This window comes from Pyrus communis, chromosome 2 (assembly GCF_041283825.1).
Source record: "Pyrus communis isolate YQ-2024b chromosome 2, ASM4128382v1, whole genome shotgun sequence".
Classification (NCBI taxonomy): Eukaryota; Viridiplantae; Streptophyta; class Magnoliopsida; order Rosales; family Rosaceae; genus Pyrus; species Pyrus communis.
In genome coordinates, this window is record NC_142566.1 from 20,897,262 (window position 1) to 20,921,856 (window position 24,595).

The 24,595-nt window shown below is 38.8% G+C and overlaps 6 protein-coding genes and 1 long non-coding RNA gene across 16 annotated transcripts; 3 read left to right on the top strand and 4 right to left on the bottom strand.

Annotated features, from left to right (window-relative positions):
• LOC137746702 (uncharacterized) lies at positions 1-814 on the bottom strand. Its single transcript, XM_068486710.2, has one exon. It carries the CDS (start codon positions 812-814, stop codon positions 23-25), a length of 792 nt encoding a protein of 263 aa, XP_068342811.2. The 3' UTR covers positions 1-22.
• Positions 815-947: 133 nt separating this feature from the next.
• Positions 948-2,954, top strand: LOC137746703 (AP-3 complex subunit sigma-like). The gene is made up of 7 exons (XM_088686361.1): positions 948-1,165; positions 1,280-1,322; positions 1,455-1,516; positions 1,662-1,758; positions 2,150-2,220; positions 2,469-2,560; positions 2,669-2,954. Exons 1-7 carry the CDS (start codon positions 1,097-1,099, stop codon positions 2,733-2,735), a joined length of 501 nt encoding a protein of 166 aa, XP_088542487.1. The 5' UTR covers positions 948-1,096; the 3' UTR covers positions 2,736-2,954.
• A 15-nt stretch (positions 2,955-2,969) lies between these two features.
• On the bottom strand, positions 2,970-7,139 carry LOC137746700 (uncharacterized). The gene is made up of 16 exons (XM_068486708.2): positions 6,636-7,139; positions 6,357-6,518; positions 6,065-6,250; positions 5,897-5,954; positions 5,740-5,790; positions 5,500-5,582; positions 5,204-5,291; positions 5,048-5,089; positions 4,889-4,963; positions 4,667-4,735; positions 4,456-4,571; positions 4,263-4,375; positions 4,085-4,164; positions 3,790-3,910; positions 3,423-3,489; positions 2,970-3,304 (listed from the first exon to the last, which is right to left on the bottom strand). The coding sequence occupies exons 1-16, from the start codon at positions 6,899-6,901 to the stop codon at positions 3,169-3,171; spliced, it is 1,713 nt and encodes a 570-aa protein (XP_068342809.2). The 5' UTR covers positions 6,902-7,139; the 3' UTR covers positions 2,970-3,168.
• Positions 7,140-10,128: 2,989 nt separating this feature from the next.
• On the top strand, positions 10,129-11,202 carry LOC137746999 (protein RADIALIS-like 4). Of its 2 annotated transcripts, none has more exons than XM_068487002.2 (2): positions 10,129-10,533; positions 10,948-11,202. In XM_068487002.2, the coding sequence occupies exons 1-2, from the start codon at positions 10,262-10,264 to the stop codon at positions 10,967-10,969; spliced, it is 294 nt and encodes a 97-aa protein (XP_068343103.1). In that variant the 5' UTR covers positions 10,129-10,261; the 3' UTR covers positions 10,970-11,202. The 2 variants fall into 2 exon arrangements, with proteins under 2 accessions (XP_068343103.1, XP_088542530.1); XM_088686404.1 differs by having other exon boundaries at positions 10,848-10,995.
• LOC137747000 (uncharacterized) lies at positions 10,998-12,206 on the bottom strand. 2 transcript variants are annotated; one of them, XR_015957021.1, is made up of 3 exons: positions 12,066-12,206; positions 11,858-11,964; positions 10,998-11,137 (listed from the first exon to the last, which is right to left on the bottom strand). It is a non-coding gene; the product is annotated as an uncharacterized LOC137747000 (long non-coding RNA). The 2 variants fall into 2 exon arrangements; XR_011069913.2 differs by lacking the exon at positions 10,998-11,137 and having other exon boundaries at positions 11,748-11,964.
• A 217-nt stretch (positions 12,207-12,423) lies between these two features.
• LOC137746998 (uncharacterized) lies at positions 12,424-14,854 on the top strand. Of its 6 annotated transcripts, none has more exons than XM_068487001.2 (9): positions 12,424-12,556; positions 12,664-12,735; positions 12,826-12,900; positions 13,054-13,137; positions 13,580-13,649; positions 13,740-13,831; positions 14,014-14,055; positions 14,145-14,225; positions 14,546-14,854. In XM_068487001.2, exons 1-9 carry the CDS (start codon positions 12,545-12,547, stop codon positions 14,615-14,617), a joined length of 600 nt encoding a protein of 199 aa, XP_068343102.2. In that variant the 5' UTR covers positions 12,424-12,544; the 3' UTR covers positions 14,618-14,854. The 6 variants fall into 6 exon arrangements, with proteins under 6 accessions (XP_068343102.2, XP_088542528.1, XP_088542512.1 ...); XM_088686402.1 differs by having other exon boundaries at positions 14,149-14,225; positions 14,546-14,686; XM_088686386.1 differs by having other exon boundaries at positions 12,526-12,556; positions 12,664-12,742.
• A 204-nt stretch (positions 14,855-15,058) lies between these two features.
• LOC137746997 (nucleolar protein) lies at positions 15,059-23,025 on the bottom strand. Of its 3 annotated transcripts, none has more exons than XM_088686374.1 (26): positions 22,735-23,025; positions 22,373-22,534; positions 22,054-22,210; positions 21,811-21,927; positions 21,584-21,717; positions 21,353-21,503; positions 20,782-20,849; positions 20,256-20,354; positions 20,045-20,160; positions 19,710-19,884; positions 19,508-19,618; positions 19,350-19,428; positions 19,079-19,213; positions 18,858-18,971; positions 18,269-18,390; positions 18,096-18,178; positions 17,890-18,014; positions 17,642-17,762; positions 17,415-17,552; positions 17,070-17,166; positions 16,819-16,944; positions 16,288-16,380; positions 16,082-16,187; positions 15,814-15,962; positions 15,622-15,708; positions 15,059-15,498 (listed from the first exon to the last, which is right to left on the bottom strand). In XM_088686374.1, exons 1-26 carry the CDS (start codon positions 22,888-22,890, stop codon positions 15,370-15,372), a joined length of 3,150 nt encoding a protein of 1,049 aa, XP_088542500.1. In that variant the 5' UTR covers positions 22,891-23,025; the 3' UTR covers positions 15,059-15,369. The 3 variants fall into 3 exon arrangements, with proteins under 3 accessions (XP_088542500.1, XP_068343100.2, XP_088542492.1); XM_068486999.2 differs by having other exon boundaries at positions 15,814-15,956; positions 19,070-19,213; XM_088686366.1 differs by having other exon boundaries at positions 19,070-19,213.
• Between the last annotated feature and the right edge of the window lie 1,570 nt (positions 23,026-24,595).

The following is a 24,595-nucleotide window of genomic DNA, read 5'->3' on the forward strand; positions in this document are numbered from 1 at the left end:
TAATTAAGATGGAATTTGATTGTTAGGCAATAACATTAGCATTGTCAATAGAGTTCAACATTTTCCTACTCGACTTTTTGGCGGTAAAACGGTAAACGGTAACTCCAACCCGGGAGCCAAGGCACGGGGGGTCCACGTGCAAGACCTCCACCTCGAAAAGCTTCCTGGCGTTCTTGAAGAATGCCGAGTCTTTCTTCCACCGCCTCATGTGGGCCATCACAAACACCCTTCCCTCCTCCGCCTCACCCGACATCAGCAAACTCAGCGTATTAAGCAACGGCTCGTAGAGATGATCGTGATACACTACATCCGAGGCTAGAATAAGATCAAACTCCCGCCCAATCTTCTCTACGTCCGCCGCTTCCCCCCACCTCAGCGCCGCCACGTGGACCACCCCACCATTACCTGCCAATACGGAAGCGTTCGCTTCCACGTTGAATAACAGGTTAGGAATGACGTGGGGGAGGTCAGTTACCGTGACGGTAGCCCCGAGCGTGGCTGCGGCGGCGATTCCGACTAGGCCGGTCCCGGAGCCGAGCTCGAGGATTCTGTGAGGCGGCTGCCTCGAGTCCAACGCCGAGAGTGTGCGGCCCAGTGGTCCGGTGCTGGGGTCACGACGGTGGCCGTCGAGGAGCGTGAGGAGCGTGGTGGCGGGCGGCCAGAGCTGGAAGGAGATGCCTTGAGACCGGAGCTCCCGGATGAAGACCGCCGAGTTGATGGAGTGGAGGCAATGCTCAGTCGATGGAAGGAGCGTGGCGGTCTCGGGGATCAGAATTGCATCGTCTTCAGAATCACCGCCTTCTTGAGCCGCCATTGATGATGCGCCGCCGCCGATGATTCTGGTTGCGACTCGACTTCAATTGTACTAGGGTCTAGGGCTTGTTTGGCTCACTATTTGATATTTACACTTTTTATACCGCCAAGTTGATCGGATTTGGATCTCCCGCAATGCGTCCCCACATGAATTTACGAATAGGCCCCTACCGATGTACATAATTACAAGGGACCAGGCCGGCATGGATCTCAAACCAGTTCTCATCTGTGCAGTCTGCAAATTCCCTGAAAAAAAAAAAAGATTTTCTTATTTCTGGAGAAGATGATCCGATCGGTGATGGTGATAAACACGCAGGGGAAGCCTCGCCTTTCCAAGTTCTACGAATTTCAGGTCACCTCCTCCTCTTTCCATTTTTCAATATTTATTCTTTCTGTAATTTTATTTATTTATTAATTATTACGATTGTTGTGTAAAAATGGCTGGCTTTCCAATTTCTGAGGGAAGCCCGTGGAGAAGCAACAGGAACTTATACGCAGCGTCCATGGAGGTTCTCTCTCTCTACTGTGATTTATGCTTTATTTACTGCATAAATCAATGTGGATGTTAGCTTGCCTCTCAATTTGTTCTGATTTTTTTAAAATTCACATTAGGTTTTCATGTTGATTTTCCTTTTCCACAGTGTTGTCCGGTAGAGGTGAGAATGTGAGCAATTTCGTGGATGCTGAGTCTATTTTCGGCCCGGTACTTTGGCTAATCTTCCCTCAAATTCTTCCTGTTTATAAAGTTTCTGGATGATCTGAATTTGGTAAAATTTGAATAAGAAACAGTCCTTGTATCCGCGGCGGTTATTCAAATCGGCTGTCTGAATCCTTTCCTTCTTGTGCAGGATACTCGCCTTGTGTACAAGCACTTTGCAACTTTGTACATCGTCTTTGTATTCGATAGCTCTGAAAACGAGCTTGCCATGCTCGACCTCATACAAGGTACCTAGCATTATCCATGTTATATAGCTGCTACTGAATTGCAAGGTTTCGAATTCACAAGATACCGCACCTTTGAAGAGCATTCACAATTTGATGGGTTGCAATTTTGATTGAAATCAGAAGATATCGGGAAAGTTTCTACGGTTGAAAAGTGGAATGTTGATGAATTTTGGTTGCAGAAACCTTATGGTTACAGTTAATGTGTCATGACTCATGAGAGATGAGGATTACTGTGTATATGGTCCTGACTTGAACAACAGACTAAGTTATCACGCCCTCCCTATGTTAAGATCGAACATGGCAATGATTAGCTTTTTTCTCAAAGTTAATGCTTGTGCTAAGGGTTGCTTTGATTGAATGATTTGCTTACTTCGATTCTCATTCCTTTCAGTATTTGTGGAAACATTGGACAAATGCTTCAAAAATGTATGTGAGCTTGACGTGGTGATCAATTACAGCAAGGTAAATATGCTCCCTTCGTTTTGGTGTGACTAACGTTAACTTGTGATCTGTTGCGTGTACTTTGATACTCCGAGTAATGTGAAACATTATTTGGTATTGCTTTGTGATTTGACGTTGTCGCACAAAAGGGTGGGTGTTAGATTACATCATTATTGTTTAGGAATTGTAGCTGAATAAAATTCGTAATCTTGCTTTGCGAAACCATTTTCATTGAGCTGTGCTTTAATTAGTTTTTTCTTCGTTCTCAGATGCATACCGTATTGGATGAGATTATTTTTGGAGGTCAAGTGCTGGAAACAAGTTCAACTGAAGTTATGAAGGCCGTCGAAGAAATCTCAAGGTGGTGTCTCTTCTCCCCCTCCCTCCCCCTATCCCCCCCCCCCCCTTGCATCTGTTGCTGACTTTTTCGATGTCTGATTGCTTATGTTAATTTGAACTTTTGGTGCAGGTTAGAAGCAGCCTCAAATGCCATCTCACTGGTCCCAAAATCTGTTTCCACCTGGCGGAGTCGATAGTTTGCAGTTTTGACTGATTTGTTATAATGTTCTCTTTTGATGTCACACCGAGGCCGAGCCTCCAAAGTTTCTTTGATAGGAATCACTGCAGAGCTCTTGCAATATTAGTGCGATGTTTGTGAATATTTGGATGCTTGATGGATGGCTGAATACTTGAAAAAAGAATAAGAAACATGCGACAAGGTTGAGTTATCGGCATTATATATTCTGTTTTCTTGAGCTGTTGAGAATGTGTTTCTTTGGTTTCGAGTCTTTCAGACACCGCTTGTATCAGAAGATAATTAACACGAACAGGTACAATGCAGTTTCATATTGTTCGATGAAGATACAAGATACAAACACAATGCGGAATGCCTGAAAATTTCGGCATACCCGAAACATAAGAAATTGGAACCAGTCGAATTGGTACCTGGTTAAGACACAAATCTCAAAATCATTTTAACGGCTTGTTCACATCTTCAAGAACTACGCGTGCAGCATTACGCCCGGGTGCTCCCATCACACCGCCCCCGGGGTGGGTTCCGCTCCCACACAAATACAGCCCCTTCAGTGGCGTTCTGTAATTTGACCTGTATGTGTATACCAAAATAACATAAACAGATAGACTTTTTACACAAGCAAACATAAGGCATAGCTATAGCAGGAAGTTTATGTCCCAAGCAAAATCGGATACGTTGGAAGATTTACCATCCTTTCACAGGTCGCATGAGGAAGAGCGAATCCAATCCCATAGCACCATGGAAGATATTCCCTCCTGTCAAGAAACATTTACAAATCGGTGTGAGTTTTTGGATGCTGCAATCATGTTGAGATGATGAGCTAATTCATCGATTATGCATAGAAAGATGAAAATACATGGTCTCTTTTGACTCTACTCTTTCGCTACATTTTGAGTTGAATCAAGCTTGTATGACAAACTTCCCATCTCCGTATTGTGAGGCTCAATGGCTGCCACTTCCGGCCAATGCCCTTATATCATTTATGGTGAACTAAACTTGGCTGAACCATCTGCGGCTCTGCCTACATTTCTACAAAGATTTGAGTTTTGATGTACCTGTCAAACCAATTTCCCTTTCAAGGTCTGGCGGAGTCAACATGTCGTAACCAATAATTGATGAACTAAACCCAGGTGCATATTCATCAATCAAGCTAAAACATTTTTGTGCAAACGATTCCTGCAAAGGTACCATGCCATTTGAAAGAATTAGTCAGAGGCCCAGAGAGGAGATTTCTGTGTCACCACAAAATTATTCCATCAAAAGTAAAGTCGCAACAAAAATGAAAGAAAAAAGAGTTGACGCCTCGTCTAGAAAGAAAAAGAAAGATAAACGAAGAAATGAAAAACTCACTCTGTAAACAGTATCTCCCCAGTGGCCATCTGAGGGACTATATGGTGTGTATTGAATAAACAAGTTGATCACATGCTTGCCTACAAAGAGTTGGATTATGTCGATATGAGACCTAGAATGCTTTCTATGAGGAACGAGACAATATGATACATTTTCAAGGCAAAGTAGTTTTATGTACCAGGTGGAGAAATAGTTTTGTCGACTACAGAGGGAATTGTCATCTCAATAACTGGTCTGTTTGATGGCAATCCATTGACAGCATCTTGACAGGCGGAGTTAATCTCCTCCATGCTTTAGAAGAGAGACAGAAACGATATGAAAAAGCACAGCATGTGGAACCAAATAAACCAAACAGTGAGATAATAGCATACCTCTCAGAACCAATATGAATGGTGCCCACATGCTGAGGACCTGCATCGGGATGACCTAAATTGCAACTTTTGAACTGGGGCAATGTTTCAACCGCTAAATTTATTTTTGTAGTTCCCTGCAGATAGGTAAGTAACCTCAAGTTATAGTAAAGATAATAATTGGAAAACTAAGAAGAATGACACAGAAAACGAAGGAATAAAGGGAGCTTACAGAGCTGTAATCAGAATACTTAATTGCACGGACAAAATCAGGAGGAAGAGCATTATCTGGAACCAACTCCTGTGTCATATAATGGAAACCTATAATATAGATTAAAATCCATTTAATACAATTTTTTTAAAAGGTTTCCACAGGTATTATTCCCATCTAATTTCTCACGGCACAAGGCGTCTCTACATATTTGAATTTACATACGCGGGCCCTGTGTTTTACCTTGAATGTTTTGTAAGGGGTTGCATTTGATAAAACAATCGAAGAATGCACCTGTGAGCCATCAGTCAACAAAACCTACAACAAGACACGTGAACAATATCCAACAAGTTAGATTTAAGTTTCAAGACTACCTCATTTAGGAAGCAAGAAGAAACTAACCCCGTCCGCAATGCCAGAGTCATTAATCAATAATTGCTGAACCTGAAGAACAAGATTGAAAACATAATCTACAAAGTCATACAGACAGACAATAGATGCACAAAGTTTGAGAACTGAAACATGAACTAATCCTAGCTCCTTTTGGGACATAAATACCTCTGCACATGTTACAATATGAGCCCCAGCTTCCTTAGCGGCATTAGCGATAGCCAAGGATACTGAACCCATCCCACCTTCAACATATCTGTACAGAAAGTTGGTTTTTCAATACTAGGAGAAAGTCTAAATAGGGATGAACAAAAAATTGTTAAAACGAACATTCAAGCTGAAGTATAACACATGAATGTTAACAACAACGCATTTATCCAATAATTTCTATCAAAGTATCATGTGAAACTAATTTTGAAAAATAGAGGGCAGAGACATGTCAAGCAAGCAATAGAGTAACTTACGACCAAATTCCACGCTCACCATCAGTTTCTCCCATCACATGGTGTAGCAGAACATATCCACTCCCAGGTGTATGTACACTTCCCTGCATAAGAAACCGAGGCGGAAAAGTGACTAAACAATGCAAATAATATAGTAGGATAGTCCTTTCGAGAAAAAATAAATACAAAATGTGCAGTATGTATGATAAGTATTTAGAAATTATAAGTGATGAATCTCCAGCCGTTCATAATGACTCTTACCGTAGTTCCTATTACAGCATCCGTTGCAAGGGTTGCCTTCAGAACTTCTGCCTGTAAAACGCGAAATGACTCGATCATGTAGATATGACTAATATGCACAAAAATTCACAAGGTTTGAACTTTGAACTAATCATTGATGTAGAAATGACTTGATCACCTCAAACCAGTTATTCAAAACCTTCGAAGCCGGGGATAACAAAAGGTCCATAAACTCTCTGCCAAAGCCGATAATTACACAATCATAAAACTTAAATCTTTACTAGGTAATCAATTAGTAATTCATGCTGGTTCAGCTAACATCATTAGGAAAATGAATGATTCTTACACAAAGTCCTTTTGGCCTAAGGCGGCCGCTTGTCTCAAACACCGGGCCCAAAACATCGAATTGTGCATCTTATTCTTGAACCGATCACTAACACTACAAGATGACTCGCATTGCAAAGATTCAGGAGGAGCTGAATCCAGCAAGGGGTCCATAAACTCACAAAATTTCTCCAGCTGAGTCTCATATCTGTACAATCAAGTTATTCAAAACCAACACACGGATAATGGATTACGGAATACGGAATACAGAATCCAGAATACGGGATACGGATTAGGATAGTACAAGTATAAACCTTGGATAAGCATCCGCGTCCTGTTTGGAGAATTTGGAAATCTCAGAGTGGTTAAGGTCCTTGTTTGGTCCCAAAAGAAGATATCTTCCATCCAAACAGGGCGTAAAGGACGAAGGACTCCTCTTCAGCAGCTTCATTCCATGCCGCGCCAGCTCTAATTCCCTGTTTGAGGGAGGCGTAAGGTATTGTTTGGTTGAAAATTAAATTATTCAAGCATTTCTACGATGCAAACCGCACAAACAGATAATTGAAGAAACGATCAGATGTGGTGGGTGTTACTTGATGATGGAGGGGCGGAGGAGGCTCTGGAGGTAGCTACACCGAGAGAACTTGAAGCCCGGAACCAGCTCCTCTGTGACGGCGGCACCGCCGATCACGTGGCGCCGCTCAAGGACGGCGACGGATAGGCCGGATCGTGCGAGGTATGCTGCGGCAGTGAGGCCGTTGTGGCCGCCGCCGATGACGAGAGCGTCCCATTTCTTGTCCTTCAACGCGGTTGTAGCGGCGGCGGTCCCGGTGCTGCTGCTAAAGCTCCTTCGCCACATTTCGTCTCTAGTGGGACGGGACTGGGAGTCTGCCTTTTGCTGACTGCTTACCGGCTAAACTAGTAGTAGTGCTTGCTGCTTAGTGATGTGCTTAATCAGATTTTCATGTATAATAATAAGAATTAGTGTTGCAATTAAAAATTAAAATGGTGCTTTACAGGCAATGCCCTCGTCGTTTTTTTGGTAAGCATCAGTAATTAATTTGATTAAATCAAATGTTTAACGGCTGTGCTCTTTCAGTTTATCGAGCAAGACGAAATGCTGCTGTTTGTCAAGAGTGTGCAAACCCCAACCGTTTGATGCATTGTGGGGCCTTACCTGATCAACGGTCTCTGATTGTTTACCTTAAAAAGGAAGGAGAGCGGATCACACGGTTAATTTGGACCATTAGTCCCCTTTGGGCCTCCCACGTCCACTCAACCCAAACTACTGGGACGGACCTGGTCCCCATTGGGCTAGGCCTTTTATACTTTAGTGCACTTTCGTGTTCAGGTGCCTAATGGATAACGCATTTAGAGGTTTAAATGAATGGTATGTTTACTTTGTAGGAATAAAAAAATAAAAATCCTTTGATTCCTTATTTCTTATAACTAACACATCTGCTGATTGAGAGTTTAAACCTGAATTTTACATATGCGATTCTCTAGTGGAGACGACTCCACCGATGGACATGAACCGACGGTGGCCTCCGTTTTCGAAGCAGTGTTTGTTTCGTATGTACGCATCTAGCATGTGATGTATCGCTTAGCAAGTGATGTGTCCTCACTTGTGGTATTGCTTGCCGGCGAGGACTTTGCATGTGTCTCGATATATGTAGGGGTGGGTTCGGTTTCATTCGGTTTGGTTTTTTGGCAAAACCAAAATTGAAACTTCGGTTCGGTTCAATTTTCAATCGGTTTTTTTAGGTTTGATTTTGTTCGGTTCGGTTTTGGTTTTTTTTTTTAAATTTTATAAAACTTGATCTTTTTTTAATATAGAATTTAGAAAAGAGGATTGATAGACTAATAATAAAAAAAAATGGGGAAAGTGAGAAGGCAGTTGTACATATACAATATCATATAAACCAATCTTATTTTATCAACAACCTCAATTGCAAAAAAAAATCACTGTATTCATTCAAAAAGTAAACAAATAGATAAGTTATTCCAAGTTTCAAAGCCTTCCAAAACTTTCTTCTATAACCAATGAAATATTCTCCCTAATTGAACCAAGTATGCTCCTTGAAAAAGCCCTAGGCTTAGTTTCAAACTTGGCAACAAAGTTTCACAAAAGAAACATCATGGGCATGCATTCATAAAGTGTAAAGGGATTCGGTTCGGTTTTCAAACATCCAAAACCAAAACCAAACCGAACTTATTACTTCGGTTCGGTTTGGTCCCTTTTTTTTATTTTCGATTTTGGTTCGGTGTTCGGTCCCCCTTTTTTTTGGGTTTTTTGAACCCACCCCTAGATATACGTAGGCCATCTTTGTGGTGGATTTGTGTCAGGGTACTTGTGGTAGTACGGAGGTGTTTGTGCTTGTGGTAGCCGTTAGGAGTTTTACTGTTATGCTTATTTGTGCGGGTTATCTACAAATTAACGTATTGGCCACCGGAGAATGTACTCCTACGACAACCTTTGTAATTGTGTAATCATGTGTTAAACTTACTATCGCTTCTTGTGAAAAAATAAATAAATAAATAAAGAAGATGAGTGTAAAATTATTGTAATTTTTGGCTTTTCATGCGTGTCGTTACTTTCTAGGTGGAGATCAAAAAGAATGAAAGGAATAAGTCTGAGAAAGAATGCGGATGACGATAAATCGATATGAGATAAACAACCCACTTTTGATTATTCAATACCTTAGAATTATCATGTACCCAAAATCAATGAGACCTACCTACCTTTTCATTTCAATCAAACTACTCATGTGCTAGAAAATGTTCTTTGCATTCTCATCGAGTTGAGTTTGAATTTATCAAAAGACTAATTCTTAAGGGCTAAGTATCTTCCTCATTTGCTGCTGCTTTACATCCTTTTTTTTTTTTTTCAAATTCCTTCAGGGCTAAGCATACCCAGTTTCACATGTTTAGTCAAGCCAAAAGATGCTTTCATGGGGAATTGCCCCAAGACAAGCAAAAAAGGACCTATCACATAATTACAATTAATCTTCCCTAAACATGATTATCTTATACTAATTAAACTAATGCTTTGCTCCATGGATTTCACATGGGGTTTAATTTAAAAGATTTGTTCCACACTTAATCAAATTATATATTATAGACCTGCAGCTTGACAAAAGAAACACCATTTTTTTAAAGTTTTCTTTGTATCCATTTTTGGACAACTGCAAGAATGGAACCCTATGCAAATCATACCACTTCCAAAGATTTTTTTTTTTTTTTTTTTTAACTCATTGGTTAATCAAAAAACCAAATTCTAGTTTGTAGAGTGAGGAAGAGGATAGAAACTTACCTGCACTGAGGATGCCATTGTAACGGCATTTCAAGTCGATCATGCATTATCATTCATTTTAACTTTCCCACAAAGCAATACCTTTTTTACTTGGGATACCGCTACAATAGTACTCCGATGCACCGAAGTCTTTGTCCACTGTGACTAGAACATGTTTAGGTAGGACTAGAGTGTATCAAATTTTATATGGTAGCTAGGAAAAAAAAGTGGTTTGATTCTTGTTAGTAACCACAATGTGATCCTGCCACTTCCAGAAAACCAGGAAGAAGTTATCTAATGACATAAACATGGGGGAAGAGTTGAGCTAAGAAGTGGAAATGTCTTGGAAACAAATGCTTAACAATGTAGGATGCAAACATACATACATACACATGTTTATAACAACGTTTTTGTACCTACTTATCCACCGGCACAGCCCAACGTTGTGTTTAAATTTTATAATATTTAAATTTTATAATAAAAGGCGTCGGTGCGATTAGAAGTAGAACTATTTAATATAAGTCGTAATTTATGATATCCCACATGTTTATATACTAATTATATTATATCATCGTACTTCCGATCATTAAAAAAAACTTGAAAATAAAGCAATTGGCCGTCCTTAAAGATTCCTATGTTTCTAGTTTCTGTTTCTTATTCTAAGCACATTAAGTGTTATAATATGATATCCTTAAATTTTGTCTGCCAACTTGCATCACCTTATTTGCACGAACAGTAATTCTTTGATCTCTTCATTGATAATCTCTTGACTTAGAGTACTATTCGGTTTCTCAACCTCAGGCTTTCCCTTTAAATGTCGTTTCCTTTCATCGGCCAAATTCGTTCTCTCTTAAAATATACTACCGAAACTTCTTTCTCAACACTTCGAGCTCCACCCGACTAATCTTGCTCTAATATCTCAGAAAAATGGCACCTAGCAAGCTATCTTCCCCACACTCCAATTCGACTTGGACAGCCAAACAAAACAAATTGTTTGAAAACGCTCTGGCAACATATGATAGGGAAACCCCTGATCGTTGGAGTAATATAGCCAGAATTGTTGGAGGGATGACTGAAGAGGAAGTGAAGAGGCAGTATGAGATCCTTCTAGCGGACATAAACCGCATTGAGTCAGGAAAAGTTCCCCTTCCCAAGTATAGGAAAGTTGGAGAAAGCAACATCAGCAGTGAAGAAGAGAGGTAATACACTTCTTTCTCCTTATTACTTGATAAGATGAAGACTAGAAAAAATGCTTTTAAATCTTTAATTGACCATATTCAGACATTAAGGTATGTCCACAAGATATATAACCGAAAACAATCAACGAAACTCACTTCTGTGCTAAATCCATACTCAAAATATAAATATAACAATTTCTATGCAGGGTCATGAACCTTTCAGGCTAAAATTTGATACTAACCTTGTCATTCTTCATTTTGCATTGGCCTCACTCTTCGTAGAGTTGCACTATCAACATGCACCTCGCTCATATCTTTTGTTCATATACTGGCAGTAAATCTGTTCGTTGATGAAGATTTGCAACAGTAGAAAGCACTTAACCTCAGAAAACACTACAAGCTTCGTGTATAATAACTTCCATTTACCTTCTACAGGCTAAAGACCCTAAAGCTCTAAAGGAAGAGGCCCTCCAGCGGTAGACTCAGCACCAATTTCCTCTTGAAGTGGAACTAGCAGTTAACCAAAATCTGCACCCCTTCCCATTCCCTCCTATCTTTTCCCTGTAACTTCTAGATGCAGTATACTTTTCTTTGTCTTGTTTGCACATGTAACAAGGAAGAATCTCTGCATATGCAAGTGCTTATTTATTTATAATCATCATTAATTAAAGAAAGCACGTACTACTATTAGCACATGATCTTAGTTCTAGTTGCACAAGGTGGGGTGGGATTAGGGGGCAGAAATCTTAGATTAAAAATTAAAGAAAGGAGGCATTAAATAGCATATTACTATAACTGGGTAGTGGCTACCATATCCTTAACCACATTAAGTTTGGTAATAAAATTTTAACATGAAACACCAGTATCATAAAGGATGTAAACTGCTAAGTTTGAGTGTAGCACCGGTGAAATCAAATTCAATGTCATCCAACAAGTACCTACCGTTCCAATCGAAAAAAAGTTTGCTCCTTCAGTCACTCACGCGGGCATGGACAATTTTTAGCAATTGATTAAGGGTTGTGTTATTCACACACCATTGTTACTTTTCACATACCTCTCTCAATTTTCAGTTGTTTGATCGAATGAATTGAAGAAGATGACCAAAAATCAACAAGGGTGTGAGAAGTAAAAATAGGTGTGTGAATATCAATATCCTTGAAGGAAATATGAAGTCATTGTGATACCCACATCAATGAAACTCCAATGCATGAGTAACTGGCTCTAGCATTTCAATGTCATTCATCAAACACTTGTTTCAAACACAGCATATACAGATGCTAAGATAAAGATATCAAATTTGTCTTACACTTACTCTTTTTCTCTGCAACCCAAAAAATAAAAAAACCTTGCAAAATCTTCCTAATCTGTAGTTGAACGCAAAGGCAGGGACTTTTCGCCTTCGTTTGGTCCGCCGCCACTGTTTTCTCTGTAAAATTTTTCCCTTTCAAACATCTGCTTTGGACCAAAAACCAAATTTATTTCCCAAACTGCCCAACAATTCACAGACATAAATCTTCCATTGCAAAGCAAACGAGAGGGGGGTCAAATCGTACCTTCTGCACTGTCTCTTTCAAGCAAGTTCTGTGCTCGTCCATTGAAGCATGAAGAAATTCATGAATGTGATCCCTCAAATTCGCCACGAAGCTGCCACTCCCGAAATTCTTCTTCCGCTGCAAGAACTCATCGTTGCGCTTGATTTCAAAATTCTGTGTGTAATCCCGAAAACGACATCGTTGCGGTGTTTGGAGCACCAAGGGGCGCAGTACCCTGTAGGTGAGAGAAGGTTAAAAACGAGGTAAACTGAAAACTGAGGCGACAACTTGGGGAAGAAGGTAAAAGGCGCCAAGGCGGCGATGCATAAATACGACGTCGTTTCCTTTTGTAGGATATATTCGGTTGAAAATCCGAAGTGAACCGGGTCAGCTTGAACCCGTTAGGCCCAAAATAGAAAGTGCAGACTCATACCCAATACTGTTGAAAGTTCTTCTCTCTCCGAGAAAGCAGAAACAGAAAGGGAAAGCGGACAACAAATATGTCATTTCAGGTTCGTCGCTAAATCCCGAATAAATGACAATCCCATCGCCAATCTAGCTTCTACGGTTGGATTAGCTTGTGAAAATTTGCAGCAATTTCTGATCTTTTTTGCGACAGATAATTCTCGGGTCGGCGTCGGCGGCGCGCCGGCAAATACTGGCGGAGATGGGACACCGGTTCACGGTCATGGTACATTGTAATTATACCAAGGCATCAATCTTTTTTTTTGGTTAAATGGATTAGCTTTTCAAGTTGCTGATTTGGTTGTGTGGGTTTTAGACTGCAGATATTGATGAAAAAAGTATAAGGATGGATAAGCCTGAAGAACTGGTCATGGTTTTAGCTGAGGCCAAAGTACGTTTTGTCTACTTTTTATATTTTATGGTACAAAGCGATAATTTAAACTACTCTAAACGGGATTTGAATTCGACGCTGTCATGGCCAACTGACCTAACCCATAAGCCAATTTTTACGATAGAAGTGTGTTTTGCCTTTATTTTTTGTTAGGCAGATGCCATTATTTCAAGGCTCCAAAGTGATAGACAATTGGATGGGGATGCTCCTGCAACATTGTTGGTTACCGCAGACACGGTATGCGTTTATAAGTAATATTTGTTCATGTTTTTCAACTTTTCATGTGAATATATGTGTTACTTTCTCATATATTTGTTCATGTTAATTAATTTAACAGATTAATCTTAATGCAGTAAGATTACTGGAATATATGTGTTATCTTCTCATACATTATGGAAATCACACAGTATTAGTGGACCCATATAACCATGACTCTCATAAATCCTATTCTTAATTGGCGTTTCATCTGGAGAAGTTATTGGCACTCCAAAAAAGTGTGGATTGCAAGACGAGATGACTATTTTGGAGTAGCAATAAAAGCTCCCTTTTCACTATTCAAAAAACATGTTACTGGTAAAAACATCGGAAACAGTTTTGCTTTTTTAGTGAATCTCTCTTGTAGGGAATGTGTTTTGTAGTTAAGGTTGTTTCTCACTACAAAATCGTTATTGATTTTGAGGTGGTGGTGTATGAAGGGATAGTAAGGGAAAAACCATCCAGCAAGGAAGAAGCATGGAATTTTATCAAAGGTTTGCTTCAAAGGCAACTGTCCATCTTTTTCCCTTTGTTAAAATCACAAATGGATATGTAGTGGTCAAGTCTTTATGGATGGGTTGCAGGCTATTCCGGCGGTCAAGCAGAAGTTATAGGATCTGTACTTGTAACCAACCTTACAACCGGAAAAAGAAAGGGCGGTTGGCGCAGAGCGGAGGTACTTGTTCTTTCACTGCTTAAAGCTCATTCTTTATCTGACCTGTGCTAAAGAGCAGCCTTCTTGTCTAGCTTTTTTGTTTGTTCAAGTTTTTAATCAACAATGATGATCGATAGTTATATCGTTTAATTTATTGGTTAGTTTGGGAAGGATTATAGCATATGTTTGATGTCGTGATGCAGGTTTATTTTCATGTCATACCAGAGGAGGTTATCCATAGCCTGGTAAATTTGGATACAAAATCACTTTAGGTGCTTCGTTGTGAACTATTATTCTCTGTTGAATCTGGTTTATGAGTCTGATGTTTGGCCAGATAGAGGAGGGAATTACACTCAATGTTGCTGGCGGTTTGATGCTGGAACATCCATTGATTTCTCCGTTTGTAGAAGCAGTGGTTAGCTCTCTCTCATCTCTCTATTTCATGTCTACTCTTGCTATTCACTTGATGCATCTTTACAGAGTTTTCCTCCCCTCGTCGTCTTTATCTCTTTCTTTCTACCGTTTCTTTCAGCCTTGTTCGCTTTGCTAATGGGTTCTAAATTTTCTTTCTTATTCCAAGTGAATTAGCAACCAAACATGCTCGAGTTTTGGCCTTGCTATAACTTTTTCATCGCGTCTGCATATACTGTGTCTTTTGATCCGTCCATCAAGCGTGTGAAGGATTCTAACTTCTCACAAATTTGTTTGCAATGTGCTTCATTTGGTTTGCTGCAGATAGGGACGACTGACACGGTTATGGGATTGCCTAAAGAACTTACAGAGAAACTCATTCAGGAAGCAGTCTAACTATTGTTTTGGAGTGGTGAGCGGGTTCTTGTTCGAAACATGTCAGCTGGCTGATGAATCTACGATTTTCGCAAACTCTTAACCCGGTCATTTTTTAAATTGTGGGATTTAAACCCGTTGTTAATCGCTTCAACTGAGGTTGTTTAATTATTTTAGCCACATCATTAAACATTTTGATGATGATTTTGGTGACGGTCGCTCGTACGTCATTGATAATTCAACTCTTTGATGCTGAAATCGTAGATTGACAATGATTCAAAATGATGCACATGTTAATGAAAACACATTAAATTATCACACTTCTGTTGGTTAGCATGGCTAATTGTAAGTGAAAATTTCCACCTCGGGTGCAAGTGTAAACGCTCTTTCTACGTTACCCAGTTAAAAGAATACACTATTTGTCACGGTAATATCTTCTTTCGGAAAAGAAAAATACGAGTATTAACCTTTCTAACTAACAGTTCAATCGAATTTATGATCAACAAAAATGCTGCTCTCAGGCAGTTAACTGTAACATAATACAGATTCAGATTTTTAAATTCTCATGGCTGACATACAACCATACAAATACGTTTCTTTTCGTAACTTCGTTACCAGTTACAAACGGGAATCCCTAACTGGGTAATTTATCTCTCTGTTATGAGTATTGTCAGAGGGGCGCGCCGAGGATTTCTTACCATGTCGAAAAGCAGCATCACAAAGAAAATTGTTGTCACCCGTGAAGCTTTGAGCGTTTTAGAGTATAAACAGAGTTAACTCGTGAGCCTTGGGGCTTTGAGAAGATAAACCCCTCTCACAAATCCTGTTCCTACTTCACCGATGTTTTTTAATAAACCAGTTGGATCTTTTACCTCCTCTGCTTCTTCTTCCCGCCCTCGTTTCTGCAAATATTAGGATCCGAAAATACAACTGGTTAGGAAGTGTAGATAGCAAACAGTTTTTTAGGAACTTTCAACGTCGATTTGGAATGCACATTTATTCAGCTGGAACAGATCCAATTATACCTTTGAACCATATCTCCCCCACGTTATGCCAACAGCATCACCTCCCAGAGAATCATACCATAGCTTGAAGGTGTTGGGGTACTCTTTCTACATTCAAGACACGAGGATGTAAACAAAGACGGCAGTCATTAAAAACATAAAAATGAAAGCCACGGCATCATGGTTAAAATTAAGTTATCACATAAAACTTGCCTCTAGATCCCCGACATAGCACCTCAGTGGATCAAAGTTTACCAATAGCTTATTTCTTAGTGCCTCCGAATTTCCTTTCATGTCTCCAGGCAACAGAAATGGGTGGAAAACGTTGCTCGCATTCCCACATGCCACATGTACCCCTGCACCTGCATAAATATGCATTAGAACTTAGCGCATATACCATATTTGAGTATGGTATGCTAGAAAAGGAGAGAGAACAAAAAGCTGAGGCCGAGCAAACATCCAGGTAACATAAAGAATATACCTTGATTTAATTCGGATGGAAAGAGAAGATGTTGGGGGTAAGGTAATTTTTCTCTGTGAAGAAGAATAACTGCGTCATAATTGTTCAAAGGAGTTCGAAAAAGGCACTGCAAGCCAAAAAATAAACATTAATAGTTTGCATATATCACACGTGCATCAAGGTAAAACAATTCACGGATCACAACCAGTAAAATTTAACAAGCTCACCTCCCATCTATGCTTATCATCATGATCCTCCGATATCAGTTTGGTCAACAACTTTGCACTGCTTCCAGCATAAGCCATCAACCTTTTTAACTCCTTTCATATTCAACAATATCAAAATGTACATCAGCAATACTAAATACTACATCGATAAAAGGAGTTGCTGCACTCGGATTTCCAGAGTGCCAGCCCTCACAAATTCTATGGGAGATTATTCGTTTGAATGTTCTGTCGGCCAATGTATCAAGTCTTAATTTTTATTACAATCACCAAAACAAAAAAAGAAAGTCCTCTATGTTTATAGTTAACAATTTCATGGAACTGAGTTTCGAACTAATATTCTGACATGACTGAAGAATTGAGAATGCATCCTAAATCCTAATACAAATGGAATGCATTGAAATGCCAGGAAAATTTGTAAAATAAGCAGGATCAGCTCAGGGAAAAGGTATCACAGGCCTGATTACTAGAGAGAACGTAAAAAATTTACCAAAGAAAATGAACATTGTTGAAAAAGACACCAATTAAACTAACCATCAAGTTTGGTGAGAATCTGGTCCAGGCCTCAGATGCCTTGTCGTAAGTTGTAGCCAAGAACATTGCTGGGATTACACTTAGCACATTTTCTTCGTTAGTTTTTCTACTTGACATGAAATTATCCTGAAATTGAACTGCAGTTAGTAGCAGTCAAGAAATAATAAAACTGTAACTGAAAAAAAGAAAATAATAAAATCAAGGAAACAAAGAGATTGGATCAGAGTTTCTTAGTTAGCAGCAGAACTTACATTTATCTCTTGCATATCTTTTGGAGTCAAATCGTTGTTTATGTCAACAATTAATGCAGAAAAATTCCAGTCATAATCTGATAGTAATCGTAGGAACCTGTTGATGGAATTACCATGCACATGAGAGTGTGAAATACACCATTAAAGTTTGGCAATAATTCTTGTGTGCATGTGCATGTATGTGCTACACCATAGTATTTCTAATTACCAGATAATTTCGAAATATGTAATTTGATGTTCACAATTCAAAAGTGAAACCAAGCAGTTAGAGAATCTATCTTTTAAAGCAGAAGTGTCAATGAGAACTATCAAAATGCCCTGGAAATGAGTTATATAAATATCAACCTCAAAAATCCAGTGATTCGTGAGCATGGAGCATTGAATGGTAAAGGCTTCAAAAAGACGTATGCAACCAATAGTTCAATTGCCTCCTCCCCCAAGCAAGCCGAAAACAGATGTGAAGCTACCCACCGTTTTGCAAGCCTTCACATGAAACCAAAAAGGTTATATGCAGTAACGGATAAAAACAATAATAGATAAATGAGAATGAGAATGCAAATGCTAAAGCTCACCTAACAACTGGCCCGTATGCTGCATAACAACCCTGTAATCCATTAATCATGCTGGAATGTTGACTCCGGAAATAAAGTTCTCTGTCCGTATTAGAGACCTGCTTCACTAGATCATTTCCAGCTGCAGTCAGAAAGAAGTTGAAGAGATCAGCATCAAAGAATCTGACATCATCATTATCAATAAGGGGAAAAAGAATCTAACATCCCAGTGGTGAATATGTAATAATACATGAGTCAAGAGTTCTTACTTTCCCGTCTCAACAAAGTCAGGCCTCTCTCATGCCAAATTTTTAGGCGAAATGCATATCCAGAAACAAAAACATCCACATCATCCTCCGTAGCTGTACACGTCATCCCCCAATTATTCTGGAGACTGCCATATGATAGCATCATCAGATAACTATTCAATAGACAGTAAAATCAAATTGAGAATTAGTAATCCCGGTTTGCCCACCTCTCTCCAATCTTGAGAAGGAAGGCAGATTTAGTTTTCTCAATTGCTAGATCATCCATTGGCCAGTTTCCAGAACCTTCCAACTGAAATAGATCAAGTAATAAGGCTTCATTAACTGACGGAAATATAATAAACAATGGAATTCTTAACAGTTATTGGGTTTTGTGGCATGCCTGGATCATAACTTCCAGCGGACGAATGCAGGAAGGAGTGAACCTATGTAATCTTACAAAAGCACCCTTCTCATTAGCAAGCGGATGAGGTTCAGGTGGGAATACAGAAGAAAACCTGAAAGCTGCATATGGTAGTGAACAGGGTGATGGAAAATCCATATGAAATTGGAATTATATTTACCATTTCAAAAGAAATTACTAGTAACTTTTGCAAGCCATATGACTTATTGTTTTTTTTCAGAAAAAAATAGTTTTCAAATTTACCCCAACACTTTAGAGCATATGTGCATGTGAGCACATTTTTAGTGAAACAAACGTTAATCTAAACATCGAAGAACTTTTGATGAGTCATACAGAGAAGGAAAAGGGATAAGATAATAAGAACATTCCAGAATATTTTTCAAAAGTACAATTATGAAAACAAGAGGGTCGATTTTAATGATAGCAGAGCTTTAAATACTTTTTTATCCCAAACACACATAATATCACATCCACAAATATCATAATATAATAGTGAATAATCAAATATTTGGAATAGAGAATTCAAGCTAGGCATTTAAAATTGATTTTTCCAGCAACGCAATTATACCTGAATCTAGGGGCTGCACAGTAGAAACCTTCAGTGGAATGTCTTCAAGAAGCCGCAAGCGCTTCGATAGAATTTCAAATGCCCCAAGCAAATTCCCAGAAGATGATACAGGATCTGAAAGAATTGAAAGGCTACCGTAAAGAAAAAAATAAAACAAAAAAGATAATTATATAAAAATTGCATAGAAAGACGCTAAGAATTGTTCTAGTTACCTCCAGTACCATATAGCAAAGAGAAATCAAGTTGATCCACAATGCGCATTATATTCTCTTTTGATACAGAAAGATGTCGCAGAAGCACATACTCAGAAATCCTTTGTAAGATGATATGTCTTTTCCATTGCTCACTTTCCCAAACTAAGGAATGTGCAAACAGTGTCAACATTTTAGTCATCTTGACAGTTGATTTTAGCAAGAGCAAGGAAAGCATGTAAATGATATTGATACAACTAACATCAAGTAAAGAAGGAAAAAAGCCAAAACAAATGACTACCTGTGCTTTCTGCAATTTTACCATCTTTAAATCTCCTGAGCTCAGACTTTTCCCCCCAGAACTTGCGGAATTTGAGGGCCTACACAGTACATAAGTAAACTCAATGGATGCATCAAAAGAAGAAATCAATGTATGATTCCAAACAGGTACACATATACCTCCGCTTTGTTATCAGCATCTGGACCAATATCAACAAGCCTAAAAGCTTTCTCTATGGAGCTTACGGAAATTCCAATAAGCAATGGCTCCGCATTGAGGGTTGACAATCCCTGGAGTCACAAGCCAAATTTATACAAATTGGTCAAGTACATAAATGTACGTTTGATATGAGATGCTAAAGTTAAGCTCTTGGTGACGTACATTTTTTATGATGCGGTCTGATAACATATTTCTCCAGGTAACACGTACATTCTTCACTCTGTCACTCAACCCTTGAATTAAAACACTCTGCACCTTCTGCTCATATAATCTCCAACATTCATCGTCCAAGCAGAATCCTGATGCATAAACTGCACTGTTCCCCTTTAAGTTCAACCTGAAATAGCAAACATGTAAACAAAACGGGAAATCAAACCACAAGCAGGACAGGAAAGAAGGTATAATGCAATATCACATTCAAAGCTAACACAAGGTCATTGTACGCACTAAAGACAACTTCAATATGAACCACATTAAAATAAAATAAAAAATTATACCTTATGATGTGGTCATATTTTACAGGATAGTCCACCGTGGTCATAAAAATTTCCTCAAATCCACCATCTCTACATTTGTCTATGCATGTAAGTGTCGAAGCAGACTCATCTTGGAGCTGAAACAAAGAGAAATACGTTATTTTTAAAGAGGTTAATTTAGTGTGCGCCACATACAATGATTATGGAGCAACATTTAAATGCCCATTAGTACCTCGAGAAATCCAGCCCTTGTCATTCGGAAGGCCAAATTAAAGTTTGTAGCTGGACTACATATAACAACTGGAAATGATTCTTTAAGAGGCAACCTTTTCTGCATTCCCACAGATCATGCTTAACTAACATCAGTAAAATGCAATAGAGGGGAGCATTTTGTACAAGTTCAAAATGGACACTAAAGTAATAACCAAGCACTGAGGGATTCTTGTAAAGATTATTGCACAGCTTCAGTCCAAGAAAAAAACACTTTCAAATCATTAAAACTGACTAGAGACATTAACAAACTTCTCAATGAGCACATAGTTTTTCAAGTCTCAAGACTGACAATATAACAAATACAGTCATTTGATCTCGCTACCCATGTTGTCTCTCTTTCATAGTTTTTTTCTAGCAATCATCTAAGGAAAACAGATGCAGGCATAAAACAAGAAAACCAACAATGACTTCAGAGTGTGGAACAATAACAACAAAAAGCAAGTGAAAAACATAATTAATTGCATAATATCCAGTAAATAGCAGACCTCCTTTGGAATAGCTTTTTGGTCTTTCGGTGTAAAGTAGAGCCCATGTTTCCAAAGTTCTGAATTGGCTGCACATGAAGTGAGAATAGTATGTATAATCATTATCACAGTTCTATATGTGTGATTCAAATAAGTTTTAGATCGACGTTTCCTTGTATAATAAAGTACAAAATCCTGTAAAATTAAAGGGAGCTGCTGGTACTCCAAAAGGTCATCATGCACTCCTCCCTCATGAAATAATGAGAGAGGGAGGAGTGCATGATGACTTTTTTTCAGTGCTAAATTCTAATAACAATATTCAAAGTAAATAGTATTTCTGCCAAATATGCTTATATAAGTGACAGGTAACGTTGTATAGTTTGTAGCAGATTGCTTCCTTTTTCTGTTCCAAGCTCAACAGTGTAATAAACCCATTTAATTTTCATCAATCCCCACTGTTAAAATCAATTGTGCTACGGGACAAAAGTGCATATATGTCAAAATGGGACACGTGTAAGATGAACCCGAGTCTACAACTAGGTTTGATGTCACTTAAGCAAGTTTTTGTGGCCAAAGTAAAGAATAATCATACCAAGGAAGCTCAGGCTAAAACGGAATATGTGCATTGTCGTCATTGACTTTTTAATACGATTCCTATCCACAAGGTATGACAAAATGACAGAGATCAGATATCCACCCAAGCAATCATAAGCATATATTGGTGTCCTCCGACGAGCCCAGACCTAGATCAATAAGAAAAACCATTGTCACGCCGCTACAGCATTAGTACTTTTAAAGTGGCAATGGAGTGATGGCTTTATACCTTCAGCAAAATTAATGCCTCTTGTAATTCTTTCCACCCGAGAAAAGTTTTCTTGAGAATTTCTTCAGTATCTTCAATGAGCATGTCTTCCAAAATACTACTATTGTACTTAGGAGTAGCCTGAGGAACTCCCCCTTAAAAAAAAAAAAAAAAAGGTTAAAAAGATAGATAAGCATCTGAAAGTCGAACACATCATCAAATAGCCCAAAATCAATAACATAATTTACCTTGATTTAAAGCACGAACATTATTGCGCTCTAGGTGCAACTTTGGAATGTTGAAAAGGGATGGTGCTGTAGGAATTATCCTTACACAAAACTCAGGGACTTCGACAAGTTTTACGCCTGTGACACCAATTTATTTGTAATTCAAAAGTTGCATTTATCAGGCACCAAAGAAACGGATATATTTGCTTTCTCAAGTTTAAGGAAGAAAAACATAAATTGAAAACGGTGCTACAGAAAACCAACCTGGATAGACAATCAATACAGGTTTCCGGGCTTCATTCTGTAAGGTGGACCATTCAACTAATGAAGAAGACTTCAAAAACTTTTTTATTACACAAAGGTACAGGCACCTTTTCGCATGGTACCGGTAATTCAAATAGTCTTTCTCATGGAAACACTCCTGAAACAACAAAATTAAGTTTTAGAAAGAAAAGAAGTTGAGACTTGTTTTATTCTTAAGCTTTAACATTTGATTATAATCAATCAATAACAATAAGAACTAACACATTTCTTTTTATTGTCGAACCAACATATTACAATTACGATATGGGTATTTCGATACCTTGGGCATCCGAACGAAGAGGTCCACATTAACTTCAGGTTTTACAACGCACTGTATGGCATAACTCCCACCAATTTCAATAGATTTCGGCTTCTTAAACGCGAATTCGACCTTGTCAGCGCCAATGTCCCTGACGAATCCCCGCGCTTCATCAGCTGTAACCTGCCAAGTTTTCAATCCAAACATCACACGTGAGTACAACGCAAATGGCCAAACAAAATTTCATCCCAAAAAAAAAAAAAAAAAAATCCCACTTTTCAAAATTTCAAAAATTCGAGGTTAAAATGAAAGATTATATCAGCAACCAATCAGAAGTTCAAGAATCCGATTGCAGAATGATAGCCTGTGGAAAGAAAACGAACATTGAGGCCTTCTGGGATTTTGTCGATGGCTCTTTTGATGAATGAAACGGCGTCGTCGACGGCCTTGGTGAATGCGGGTGAATAGTCGAGCTGGACCTCTTTCAAGAGCTCCCCAATCTTTAGGTCCATTGAGTTCGTCAGCGTAGCGGGCTCCATTGTTCTTCGCTGGCTTTGGTTCTGCTCTGGGAGCTGAAACGGGGTAGTTTTGGTGACTGGTAAAGCCTCTGGTAATTTAGGGTTTAGGGTTTTAGTGGAAGAGGTGGCGGGAGAGAAGAAGACAACGGGGAGGACAGGACAGAACACAGAATGTGAATAAGACATTAACCAAACGTGGCCCAAATTATTTTCTGGGCGAAATTCATGCCCAAAGCCCAACTATTATTCTGCTCTCCTAAGCCCATACAATTTTCTTGTGAATCCTCTCCCCATGGAATGGAAGCAGCCCTAGGACATAAGTAAAAGGAAGATGCACACACATAGTGGACCTCATTGAGTAAGAAAATAGTTAGAATGAAGGATTATCCATTAAAATTTTTTAGCGTGACGGTCACGTGTTTGGTATGTATTGATAAATAAATACACATATATTAAAATATCATTTCAAATTTCAAATTTCAAATTTGTATGAAATGACTACTACATGGTTTATGTTTTATTTACCAATATATAATATTAATAAATAGATGCACAAAGCATATTATAAGTGAATTGCTAATAATGTTGCAACCAGACCGACACACCAATGTATAGTATTAATAAATAGATACACATATCTTTTACAGACGATCGTCTACTTGCGTCTCCCATTGAGTTATGTGAGCTTGTTGGTTGTCTTCAGCATTTTATCTTATCTCGCCTGAATGTTGCCTTATGTTGTTAACACAGTTGCCCAGTTCATGAGTGCTCCCCATGCTCCTCACCTCATTGCAGCTAAGCGCATTCTCCGATATGTCAAAGGGACTTTTGATCATGGCCTATTGTCACTCTAGTCTCATACTGAGAGTCTCATGGCCTTTTGATCATGCCGATTGGGCAGGTTGTCGGAATACTCCCCGTTACTACCTGTGGTTATGTTATTTATTTGGGCTCTAATCTTATCTTATAGTGCTCCAAAATCAGCCCATTATTGCTCGTTCCAGTGCTAAGCTTGAATACCGATCATTGTCTCACTCTTGTGCATAAAGAAAAAAAAATGGTTGTCTTACTTTAGGAACTCGGCGTCCCATTGGAGTTTCCAGTGCTTCTCTATTGTGATAACCTCAGTGCCCTTACATGGCTGCTAATCCTTTTTTTTTTTTTTCCTAACGCTTGCATTTGTCATATCGAGCTTGATTATCACTTTGTTTGTGAAAAAGTGGCATTGGGTGATTGGCTTCTTTGTGCCAAACTTGTCACTCCCCAAAATCTCCCTTCGTAATCTTCTAAATTAGGTTCATTGAATCTTCTTTATTAGGTCCATTGTATGGAAGATTTATTCGTGAGCACTCAAAGATTCATTGTATTGAATCTTCTACATTAGGTTCATTTTGTATTATTACCAGTAGGTACTCAGATGAATGAAATATAAAAATCCTTTTTCTATAGAACTGGGTTAGAATTAATAAAACTTATCCTCTCTAATCCAATCAAGCTGCTCACAATCTTTTCTTCTTTTTTCTTGAATATATCTTAAAAATCCAATATTCAACACAAAAACGAGGCCATATGGTTTCCATTTGTTCCTTCCTTAACATTATACTCATTACTCATCACCACGTCCAATTCCTTGACTTGTAGCTAAAATGATATATCAAAAATATTTTCTGCAGTAGCAACTTATGGAAAACTGAACCCATTCAAAGTTGCAACACGAGGAATCGAG

Coding starts and splice junctions, on each gene's coding strand:
- LOC137746998 (XM_068487001.2), top strand. Junction 12,736..12,825: donor GACACCGGTTCACGGTCATG/GTACATTGTAAT, acceptor TGTGGGTTTTAG/ACTGCAGATATTGATGAAAA. Junction 12,901..13,053: donor TGGTTTTAGCTGAGGCCAAA/GTACGTTTTGTC, acceptor ATTTTTTGTTAG/GCAGATGCCATTATTTCAAG.
- LOC137746700 (XM_068486708.2), bottom strand. CDS start 6,901: ATGTGGCGAAGGAGCTTTAGCAGCAGCACCGGGACCGCCGCCGCTACA. Junction 5,090..5,203: donor ATATTGTAACATGTGCAGAG/GTATTTATGTCC, acceptor CTTGTTCTTCAG/GTTCAGCAATTATTGATTAA. Junction 3,911..4,084: donor GGGGAGATACTGTTTACAGA/GTGAGTTTTTCA, acceptor GTACCTTTGCAG/GAATCGTTTGCACAAAAATG.
- LOC137746999 (XM_068487002.2), top strand. CDS start 10,262: ATGGCACCTAGCAAGCTATCTTCCCCACACTCCAATTCGACTTGGACA. Junction 10,534..10,947: donor ATCAGCAGTGAAGAAGAGAG/GTAATACACTTC, acceptor TACCTTCTACAG/GCTAAAGACCCTAAAGCTCT.
- LOC137746703 (XM_088686361.1), top strand. CDS start 1,097: ATGATCCGATCGGTGATGGTGATAAACACGCAGGGGAAGCCTCGCCTT. Junction 1,517..1,661: donor CTGAGTCTATTTTCGGCCCG/GTACTTTGGCTA, acceptor CTTCTTGTGCAG/GATACTCGCCTTGTGTACAA. Junction 1,759..2,149: donor CATGCTCGACCTCATACAAG/GTACCTAGCATT, acceptor CATTCCTTTCAG/TATTTGTGGAAACATTGGAC.
- LOC137746997 (XM_088686366.1), bottom strand. CDS start 22,890: ATGGAGCCCGCTACGCTGACGAACTCAATGGACCTAAAGATTGGGGAG. Junction 20,850..21,352: donor TTTTAGCCTGAGCTTCCTTG/GTATGATTATTC, acceptor CTTCATGTGCAG/CCAATTCAGAACTTTGGAAA. Junction 19,214..19,349: donor TAAAATTGCAGAAAGCACAG/GTAGTCATTTGT, acceptor CACATTCCTTAG/TTTGGGAAAGTGAGCAATGG.
- LOC137746702 (XM_068486710.2), bottom strand. CDS start 814: ATGGCGGCTCAAGAAGGCGGTGATTCTGAAGACGATGCAATTCTGATC.